The 11,254-nt window shown below is 39.4% G+C and overlaps 1 protein-coding gene across 1 annotated transcript in view; it reads right to left on the minus strand.

Moving 5' to 3' along the window:
* The window catches only part of ZW10 (zw10 kinetochore protein), a 31,210-nt gene extending 19,968 nt beyond the window's left edge, over nucleotides 1–11,242 (minus strand). Inside the window, exons 1-7 of the mRNA XM_082342370.1 lie at nucleotides 11,042–11,242; nucleotides 8,411–8,545; nucleotides 4,937–5,038; nucleotides 4,625–4,702; nucleotides 3,995–4,154; nucleotides 2,336–2,488; nucleotides 1,722–1,913 (exon numbers count right to left, since the gene is read on the minus strand). Coding sequence (XP_082198496.1) covers nucleotides 1,722–1,913; nucleotides 2,336–2,488; nucleotides 3,995–4,154; nucleotides 4,625–4,702; nucleotides 4,937–5,038; nucleotides 8,411–8,545; nucleotides 11,042–11,146 — 925 coding nt within the window. The 5' untranslated portion in view covers nucleotides 11,147–11,242. The remainder of the gene's footprint in view (nucleotides 1–1,721; nucleotides 1,914–2,335; nucleotides 2,489–3,994; nucleotides 4,155–4,624; nucleotides 4,703–4,936; nucleotides 5,039–8,410; nucleotides 8,546–11,041) is intronic.
* Nucleotides 11,243–11,254: the final 12 nt, after the last annotated feature.

The following is an 11,254-nucleotide window of genomic DNA, read 5'->3' on the forward strand; positions in this document are numbered from 1 at the left end:
AGTTTGCACTGAGTATGACATAGGATTTTCACTGACATCAAGCTCAATAAGTTAACTGTGTAATGATAGGCTTTGGCTATGCTAACAGAAGCAGGAAACTGAGAATGAGGGTGTGAACACTCCCATACTATTCTGAATTGGTTCGGACTATACTTAGAATACTTTGTTCTGTTTTGAACACCATACTTTAATAATAGGACTAAGGAAGAAATGAAATATATTCACAGAAGATCAGTGAAGATAAGAGGAACTTAAAAAACTATTTCATTAAAAAAATAAAACTAAAGATGTTTTATATTGGTGATAAGATGTAGGCAACATAATAACAGCTACTATAAAGAATCTGAAGGTCCATCATGTGTAATAAGAATTAGACTTCTATACAGCTCCACAGAGTAGAAACAGCATCAGTAAAGCAGATATTACAGGGCATATATTTTGAACATATTTTTTAAACAACTACCCTAAAGATTTAATTTCCAAAATGGTCATTTTGGCAATAGCATTTAAGAAAGAAGATACAATTTTTTTGAAAAACCAACAAACAAAAACTTCATAGTACTCAGAGTCGCCCAGAGGTAGGATGGAATGCCTCAAGAGGAAGTAAGTTCCCTCTCACTAAAGGTGCTCAGGTTTGTCATATGACCAGTTGATGGGAGAGTTACAGAGGAGAGTCAAGCATCAGAGACATCTGTACTGGGTCACCTTTCTAGTTCCTTCCAATCCTTGGATACAACTTGTTTTTATATCTAATAAAAATAAGGGTGTATTATCTCCCTAAGTAAAGGAATAAGAAGAAAACTACCTTGGATTTTTGTAATTTATGCAAGTCTTAAAATTTTTTATTCTCTGCTGTCAAAACTAGAAAGAATTCCTTGCTCTACATATGAATTTATATACAAATAAAGAACGTCTGTATGTGTATAACTGAGTCACTTTGCTGTACAGCAGAGATTGGCAAAACATTGTAAATCAACTGTACTTCGATTAAAAAAAAAACAAATTATTTATATATAAATAAATAATGTGACTGCCAGGAAGGCACACAAACAATAGCAGCATTTCTTTTTCATTTTCTCCACAGCAAGAGTGCTTAATGTGACTCCTCAATAAGACAACTGAGAAAAGCAAAAAGAAGGTAAGTCAAATCGACTAAAAACAACAGTATTATAACAAAACACCAGAAGAAATTTTACTTTTAATAGTGTGACAGCCAAAAAATGATTCAAGCAACACAGAAGCTATTTCAAGGGTGAATATATAAAGATCTAACCAGTAGGCTGAGATGGAATGAAATTCATTGCCTATGTTAAACCTATTTTGTTTGTATCAATTAGGTTGATGGGGATTTTCCCATCGAAAGATGTAAAACAGCACTTGGTTCATTTCTGCTTCTCCTACAACTAAAGCAAGAGTCCCAAAATGTGATGTTCCTAGAAGTCCCATGAGGGAAATGCATCCCAAAATTCAACTAAATATTACAAACCCAGACTCTAGGGCACCACTAAGGACACTACTTGTCAACACAGGGCAGAGAAGGAATGCAAAATAGAGCAAGAAATAAAAAGGTAACTACTTTGTTCCCATGACATAATTTACTCACGTCTGATCCGCCATTCACTCAGATTGCTGACATTTTTAACCACTTTAAAATAATATTTACTTTCAAAAACCATATCGACTTCTCTAAAATATAAAAGCACTGCCTTGGGGATACATACCTAGAAGTTGTTTCTGGACCACTTCCAGGACCAGTCTGATCTTGGCAAAAACTTCAGATGGCGATGGATGCTCCAAGTCAGTCATCACAGATTCAAAACGAATGATAATGATGTTAGGTTGGCTTTCTATCACAGCAAAAAGGGATGGGCAAGACGCCAGAGGCCTAAGGATATACTTCAGCAGCATCTGACCTGAAAGTTTTATGAACACTCATAAAAAATAAATCACTAGAAGACACTTCAAAAAAAAAAGATCTTCGAGCCTGACAACAAAAATACATACACCATGACATTACACAACACCCATTATGCACTGCAGGTTTTCCCACTGAAGTTTCCCAGATTGTCTACAGATTTTTATTTAAATTATTCAAAAAATCAAATAAAATAAATACCAGCAGCTACTTTAAAAAAATAAAAGAAGAAAAAAGGAAAGGATCTAAGCCCTTAATGAAAAGTGTAATATTCATACAATTCCACTTGATAAATCATGAAGCCAAACCCTATGATCCATCATCAATATTATTCAGAGAATACTGATAATTTTTCTGTCATTCCTTTAACAATGGACCTTCTGAAATTTCATGTAAATGAAACAAAGTATTATGCCTTACCAAATGACTTAAGCTTGGTATGTAGCTCCCCAAGAAGAGAAAATGCCAAGAGGACAGAACTGATGGATGGCCCGGGGGTCTTCTCTTCTTTCTGAGATTGTTCAGTGCATAAATGAAGTTCTGTTTGTAGGCAAGATTCCAAGTTGCTGACATCTAAGAAAAAGGGAAAAAATAGCAGCTGTCTCAGCAATACAGGATGTTCCCATTTCTATTCCTGAGAGCCCACTGTCTAGTAAGAGTCCTAAATATGTGGTTTTACTACAATACACTTCTAATGCAATCAAATATTAATTACTACATACGTGTCCTTGGCATCACTTTAAAACAGGAAATTACTTCCTTTGGTATGTTCAAAGAATCAAACTGAGTGCCAAAGTAAGACGATGTGCATACAATAACTGCTTACTAAATATATGTTGAGAATGGATAAACAACAAGGTCCTACTGTATAGCATAGGGAACTATATTCAATATCCTGTGATAAACCATAATGGAACAGAATATAAAAAAGTATGTATTTATATTTATAACTGAATCACTTTGCTGTATAGCAGAAATTAACACAACATTGTAAATCAACTATACTTCAATTAAAAAAAAGAATGTGTTGAATGACAGAATGAAGGCAAAGAATAAAAAGTGAGATCCTAGTTTCAATTAAGGCCTCCTATTCTGTGTTCCCTCTTATGAAGTAAAGAGAACAGCCTGCCAAACAAGTTTAACAGGGTGTGTTACAACAAAGAATTAACACACCTGCCACCTTCTCTTAATTTTACAGTCTGCTTGGAAATAGAATCTAAAATTTTCTAGATGACTTCCTTGAAAATACCTAATACATACAGGGTGGGGTGTGTGTGTGTGTGTGTGTGTGTGTGCACGTGCATGTGTGTACACACAAACATATACAATGTATTTGAAGGTCATAGTGGATATGGGAAAGGGAGCAAGGGGAGACTGTGAGGTTTCCCCTGAAACAGACTAAATTTCAAGATTAAATGCTGGAAAATATATCAGGTTTAATGGCATGTCCTTCCCATATACCCTCAGAGGTTTTACTTTGTGTAAACAAGATATCAAAGAGGGCTCACACCCAGAAGTGGGCAGAGGGGCTGAGAGCCAAGAAGCATAAATAAAAGCCAGGGCCAGAGTTATCCTATTTCTTCATCTTGCAAAGCATCCCCCATCTCATGATTTTGTCACCATTTTTCTCCAAGGACTGAAAAAAACTGGGCCAAACTCCTACCCCTTTCCTTAGCAAGAGAGAGAGAATGGTTGAACAGCTTCTTTAAGCTTTCTAGAAAAGATAAACTGTTGGGATTAGAGCTTTGGGAATGGGCACATCCTACGATGCAGTGGAAACTGTGTGGTCTTAAAGTGCTACCACCTCCTCTACCACAGCCTCACCACCTGGACCCCTCCCAATCATCTTCTCTCTTCTCTGCTCCCTCCCAGTGAAAGGGACAGAAAAAGAAATGTATGGGAAGCAACAAGCATTTTGGTCCTAACAAGCATTCTGCTTAACATGAGAACTCAATACAGAATTGGGAGATTAATAAAGGAAACCTTGCTCTCTCCCAACATAAAATATTTGGAATATATTCAGAGGCCAAACTGGTTCAGGCAGATTAAGCAAAGCAGTCCACCTGAGGTCAGCAGCACCTTTTGATGGTGGGAACTTCCATCCAATCAGCTTCTGCCACTCTTCTCCAAGGTGGTAAAGTATGTTCTGTTTCTGTATTGTAAGCTCCATGCTGAGAGATTTCAGTATTTTTAAATCAAAGCATTTTCTGGATTTTAGTAACTTCAAGCATATCTGTGCCTGGTAGTGAAATGGAATCATTGTTAACATTTCATCTGGACTCTAGGCAATTAGAATATATTTGTATAATGATAAGGAATACATGCAACACAAAATTTACTTAAAACAAGAATAGTACTGGACTTCTCTGGTGGCACAGGGGTTAAGAATCTGCCTGCCGATGCAGGGTACATGGGTTCGAGCCCTGGTCCGGGAAGATGCCACATGCCGTGGAGCAACTAAGCCCGTGCGCTACAACTACTGAGCCTGTGCTCTAGAGCCCGCGTGCCACAACTACTGAAACCCGCGCACCTAGAGCCCGTGCTCCACAGTGAGAGAAGCCACTGCAATGAAAAGTAGCCCCCGCTCGCCGCAGCTAGAGAAAGCCCGTGCACAACAACAAAGACCCAATACAGCCAAAAAAAAATTAATTAATTTTTTTGAAAAAGAATAGTACTAATTGCTCTTGCTTTAGAGAAAGTGTTTAATACCTCTTCTAGACGCTGAGCAGCAGTAACATACTTCTTCTCTGCCAATGCACAATTATATTCCTCAATAGCAGTAGAAAACTGAAAAGATAAGTATAGTTATTAGGTATTTTATTTTATACATCCTACTATTTCAAGTCTGTCTGCTTGTTTATTTTTAAACTATGAAAAAATACCACATAGTCAGGGGATACCCATTGAATGATAAGACAATTGGAGAAAAAAATAACTTTCTCACCACCAAAACACTAAAGTTTGATTTGAGTATACTGACCTCACCACCAAAACACTAAAGTTTGATTTGAGTATACTGACCTCGTGTAGCTGTCTAAGTAAACTTAGGACTACTGAGTCTCTTTCCAACTGTTGCTTCAAGTCTGTAAATTCAGCAGTTGATACGTGAAGATCCCGGCGGACCTAAGTCACACACCAAAGACAAGTACTTTTAAGCTATACTATACTTAAGAAATGAAACATTTACTGTAATCAATAAGCTTTATTAGGTGAATATAATTCATGATGAAATTTAAATGCTGGTTAAGACTGGAATAAAAATCACAAAATGTAGTAGGAAGAGACTTTAAGTGGTCCACTTAGCCCAAACCCTTATCCTATGCAGGAATACCCGTTCCCATCAACATAATATCCTCGTGCCACCATGTATTCTTAGTTTAAGCAGTTATCTTTCATCAAAGAACTCATCCACCTGGATTACTGGTATCCCCACTGCCAAGTGATAATTCATTCTTCAGTTGAATAGTTCTAACTAATAGAAAGATTTCTTTATGTTGAGTGAGAATCCGCCTCCCTTTCTGTCCCACCTTTTCAGGGACTTTGCACTATCAATTATTTCCTCTCTTCTCTATCTTTTACTTCTCCCTAAGTCATTCTCCGTTCCAATTATGTGAATACCTATTAGAGCATGGCTCCTCCCATCAGATTTAAATATGATTTAAAATTTCCCCCAACTCTATGAAAAAATATCCTCCACCTCAGCAACCGCCCTATTTCTCGGTAGCTACAGGATTTCTCTCCTCCCTCTCACAAACAAGCTTCTTGCAAGAGTGATCCATACTCACTGTCTTTACTTCCTCACCTCTCATTCACTCTGTAACTCACGTGATCTGGTTTCTACCCCCCCGCCATTCCACCAAAGCTGTTCCAAAGCAGTTGGTGCCAAAATACCAATCAAATCCTTGTTGCTAAATCCAAAGCATATGTCACCAGTATTACCATGCATCAGTACACTGTTACTTTCCTTCCCTTAGTTCTATGACACCAATATCTACTCATTTTCCTCCTGGTTCTCTGGTCATTCCTTTTCATCTTCTTTTGGGAGCGGAATTTCCCCTCTGATCACTTCACACATGTCGATATCCCTTTCTCCCTGGTCCTCTCATTACTCTTTACAACAGTCTAGCCTCCATCTTCATACAATCCAACTGTGCAGCTCCACTTGTATACCCCACAGGCACCCCATATTTAAACTCAACAAAACCTACTCCCCCTCTAGATTCTGTTTCAGTGAATGACACATCAATGACCTAGTTCCCCAGTTATCTTTGACTCCGCAGTCTTTCACCCTCCATATCAACAAATCCCAGAGATCCTATATCTTTTGAAAGTCCCTAGGATTCATCCACTTTTCTCCACCCCCACTGCCACTGACGATGGAGCAGGTTGCATCCTGTCTTGCCTGATTACTTTAACTGCCTCCTAATGCTTTAAGTGCCTTCTCATTTCCCAGTCTCTTTTCCCTCAAGTCCTTTCTTCAAACTGCAAGCAGAATGGGATTCCTAAAACTCAAATCTGACATCACTCCCCTGCTTAAACTCCTCCATGGCTTCTACAGGGCAAGCAAGATAACGTCCTTACTACTTAAACTGATACACATAGTCCTTGCTTACCTTTTTTAATCTCATCTCATGTCTCCTCCCACCACACTTTCTAAACATCTGTCATATGGAATACTTGCAGCTCTCCAAAAGTGACACCTCTCCACTACCTCCATGCCTCTACCATGCTGTCCCCTATGCCTGCCTAAACATTCCTCCTGCGTCTTTTGTTTAATTACCTGCCACTTCAGATTTTGGTTTGGACACTACTTCCTACAGAAAGCCATCCTTAGCTACATCTGCTCTCTTTAACTGGATTATTCCAATTTTAGTGTATATCACACTACTTTATTCATCTATAACAGGCATGAGATTCACATTTTGAAATAAAACACTGTCTAGTTCACCAACTACCACAGTATCTGGCACCTTGTAGATGCTCAATAAATATATCAAATGACTCAATAAACACCTTTATAATGTCCACCTATTGAATCTAATTCCCCTTCTCTAGCCATAAATTTGAATCTTTCTCCCATATGAAAATACTGGGCTGCAAATATTGAAAGTGTTTATCATTGAAGCTAAACACCCTGAGTTTCGTCATTGTTCTTCAGATGGTACAGTGTTCAGGCCTGGACCCTCTCATCGAGACCAGTCACCTTTCAAAACATAACAACCAGAACTGAATAAATTTCACCAGCCATAATCTGGCCAGCAAAACATACAAAGAGCCCATTACTCTCTTGTTCCAGATACTTCATTTCTAATAGCACAGGCTAAGATTGCACTGTTGACTCATTTGTCTGACAAATACACTTTGAAAATATTATTTGAACTGCACCAGAGTTTGTAGAGTAATGGATTTATTTTTATTAAAACCTCTAACCAGAATGACTGGTAAACTCACTGTTAAATAGATTTTCTAGGTAGGTAGTGGTTTCTCCACTTGTGATTCAAGTTTTTATAGAGAATTTTTAAAAATACATCTGTTCCCTTTCCTTCTTTGGTAACTATCACATAGAGAAGAGACTTGGTGTCTTTCCTTTAGGACCTTGAGAATACCTCAACATCCTGACTTTGGATATCAATGCATCCTGACTGATAATTTAGAAATAGAGGTACAAGACACCTACTTTATTTAAACCTCTAATATCAGCTTGATTTTTTTCAACTACTTTTTCTTCCTAAAAGGAAACTGCAAGGGAAAAATCCTGGTGAGATAATATATGTGAAAAATATTTTTTAAATTATAAAATGGATATTCCTGTTTCCAGACGGGCTTACTTCTTTGTGATGACAGCGCTCTGGCAAACGTGATGAACATTCTTAAAACCTGTCAGACTTTCCATAAGAAGTATAGCAAGCGCTAGCCCCACAAAGTGACACAGTACAAGACGGGCAGGGATTCTCTGCATGTCCAGAGAAAGTGGCTTTATGACAGGAAGTAGAGTGGTTGTGACTGGCGATCTGAGCCAGTTTTCCAGAAGAAGGCCGAAAGAAAAGATTGTGCTGAAGCTTTAATATGCTGAGGCCAGCTGCAGGTATAAGAGAATGCTGGCCATTAAGAGAGATAAGCATTTTAAAGTAGGAGATGATAAGAGAAGAGGCCAAATTATTCACTTCTATGCTTCATCTGTTTTTGTTTTATTATGAAGACCATCAAATCCTGAGATTATTTTTTAATTTATAAAGTGCTATTAAAATGCAAGACATTATTATTACAGCTTAAAATGTTTTTTTTTTACCATAAAAAAGAAATTGTTTAAAGTATAGTCTTGGAAAATATTTGTATTTTAAAACTGGACGTTACCCTAAAATCATCTAATTCAACTTCCATTCGCCAATAAGGAAAGTGAGGTCTTTAAAAGCTGTATAAAACTGAATTGTCTTAGGAATCAGGAAGTTGAACTGCCTCCCTACAAACCTACCCTATATAACAAACTATTCTTACCTCACTCTCTATCCTGGATTTCAGCAGGTCAATGTCATCCGATAGTTTATCCACGTGGGTAACCAGGTCGTGTGCACTTTGCATGCTAGGCAGGAATTCACTGTACTTCTTGCTGATCATACTGCATACCTCGCCCTATTATATAAGATGGAAAAATTACAATGAGATGAGTAGGGAACTCTGTTCAAATACATAGCTCATCTTCTATTAGGGTATCTTCCAAGTTAGGGCCTTCTTGCCAGTTACCCACACCCATTCACTTTCCCTCCAAGCCAACGGGTTTCCTCAAAAAAACACATTTCTCCCACCGTTAAGAGTCCCATAACACTACTAGGGTGCAAGAAGACAATGATCACCAAAACCCAACAGTGCCCAAGAGTTGTACAAACACTGAAAAAGAGAAATGAAGAGACAAAAATTCTCATTTTGAACTGTATCAGCTCAGACTATAGCCACTAATTTTAATCACACCTAATAGAAAAAAAAGTAAATGGATAAATTAAACCCATAATCTCTATACCTCAATGGATTTATGAATTTCTATTCTCTTGCTTATAAAATTGTAAGGCCGAATCTTAAAACCCTAAATTTTTTTTTTAAGATTTCTTTTTTTGATATGGACCATTTTTAAAGTCTTTATTGAATGTGTTACAATACTGCTTCTGTTTTATGTTTTGGTTTTTTGGCCGTGAGGCATGTGGGATCTTGGCTCCCCAACCAGGGATCGAACCCGCACCCTCTGCATTGGAAGGTGAAGTCTTAACCACTGGACCGCCAGGAAAGTCCCTTAAAACCCTAAACTGATTTGAGTTCCATTATCTCCTTTAATGCAAACTAATTTAATAAACAAATTATTGAATACTTTGCACTGAATTAGTCAATGCTTTGAAAGACACAGGAATAAATTATGCTTGCACACAAATATATTCCTTTTAGGTAGGAAAGACAGTATGCACTTAAGTAATCAGAATACAGAATAGAGAAATGTAATATAGCAACAGAGTTAATGTCTTCCAGGAGCACAACTGGGAAACAGAGCACCTCTGCCTGAGGGAAAATGGGGATATTTTTCATGCGGGGAACTATATTTGAGATGGAACTTGAAAAATGAGTAGAAATACTAATAGGTTAAAGATGGAGAAATGGCAACATAAGTAAAATCTGGGAACTAGGAAAAAAGTGGGCCTGTTTGGAGTATAAAAAGTAATTCTCAACTGTCTGAAGATTCAAGTCAGGGAAAATAAACTCGTGAAAGGAAAGTTAGGTCCAGAACAGGGAGGAGCCTTGAGTGCCACATTAAAGTAGTTTAATAGCCTGCCCTCTTTCCATCACATAAAAAGTGATGAAAAATCCTAAAGCCATATTAAAGAAGAGATGCCAGTGACATGAATACTTAACATTTAGGAAATCATTTTGGTAAAATAAAACCATTTTTGTGCCTTTATGGTGCAGTGCTAAAATTGCTCCCTTAAATCCAGACCTACACGGGTACACATCTTTTTATTTTTATTTTATTTTATTTTTTTAACATCTTTATTGGAGTATAATTGCTTTACAATGGTGTGTTAGTTTCTGCTGTATAACAAAGTGAATCAGCTATACATATACATATAACCCCATAACCCCTCCCTCTTGCGTCTCCCTCCCACCCTCCCTATCCCACCCCTCTAGGTGGTCACAAAGCACCGAGCTGATCTCCCTGTGCTGAGCTGATCCCCCTGTGCTATGTGGCTGCTTCCCACTAGCTATCTGTTTTACATTTGGTAGTGTATATATGTCCATGCCACTCTCTCACTTTGTCCCAGCTTACCCTTCCCCCTCCCCGTGTCCTCAAGTCCATTCTCTACATCTGCGTCTTCATTCCTGTCCTGCCCCTAAGTTTGTGAGACCCTTTTTTTTTTTAGATTCCATATATATATGCACATCTTTTTAAATGAAAGCAACAAAGATGTGGGCAAATACAAATGTAAGGTAAAGATAGCAGTACAAGTGGAACTGCGTGTGGTTTGTGCCTTTTGTTTTTGTATCAATCTCAAGACAGCAGGGTCCAAAGAGGTGCTATTCACGAGTTTTATAACACTCATCGTAGTCTCAAGGCCCTGGAGGTGGAGAAGAGAGTTTAATAAAATATCGATAGGTTTTAATAACAAAAATTTCAGGGAGGGAGGAGAACGGCACAATCCTGCCAAAGCCATTATATTCATCCACAAATGGGACAGAGGAGGAAATCACACACCGATGAGGGCTGGGCGGGATTGCCCTCATTTCTATCCCGCTCCTATGCTCCCTCCCTAGAAACCTCGGGCTTCCAGTCCCACTTCCCCTGCTCTGGTGGTCTCCTCGGCCTTCGCCCTCGACCCCCCATCCCTCCCCAGCCTAACCCCACTCCCAACGCTGCCCCAGTCACCGCCTCTTCCTCTCCACTGTCCCGCCTCCTCTCCTCCGCAGTCGTCAACCCCCGTCTGGGCTTCCCTCTAAGCCCCCTCCTCGGCCCACATACTTCCCAGCCCTCCCACTCCTCATTCCTCCCACTCGGCTCCCACGCCTGACCGCCGGCATCCACTCTGGCTGCCATGGCTCTACTCCTCCCTCCGTCCCTTTATAGCCAGCCGCCAGCTGCCCCGGCTTCACCTTGATCTCCTCCACCCGCTGGGTCAGGCGGCTGATCCGAGTGCACAGATCCTCCTTCTCCAGCCTCCCCGAGTGTGCCAGGACTTCCGTCACGAACGAGGCCATCGCTACCACAAGAACCAACCCGGACAGGGCCACTCTCTTGTAGCCAGCGCGGCAGCTCCAGTCCCGCCGGAGGCCTTGGCGCGCGGCCTGCCGGGAAACGGAGTCTCG

The sequence above is a fragment of the Balaenoptera borealis genome, assembly GCF_965194805.1.
Source record: "Balaenoptera borealis genome assembly, chromosome: 11".
NCBI classification, from domain to species: Eukaryota; Metazoa; Chordata; class Mammalia; order Artiodactyla; family Balaenopteridae; genus Balaenoptera; species Balaenoptera borealis.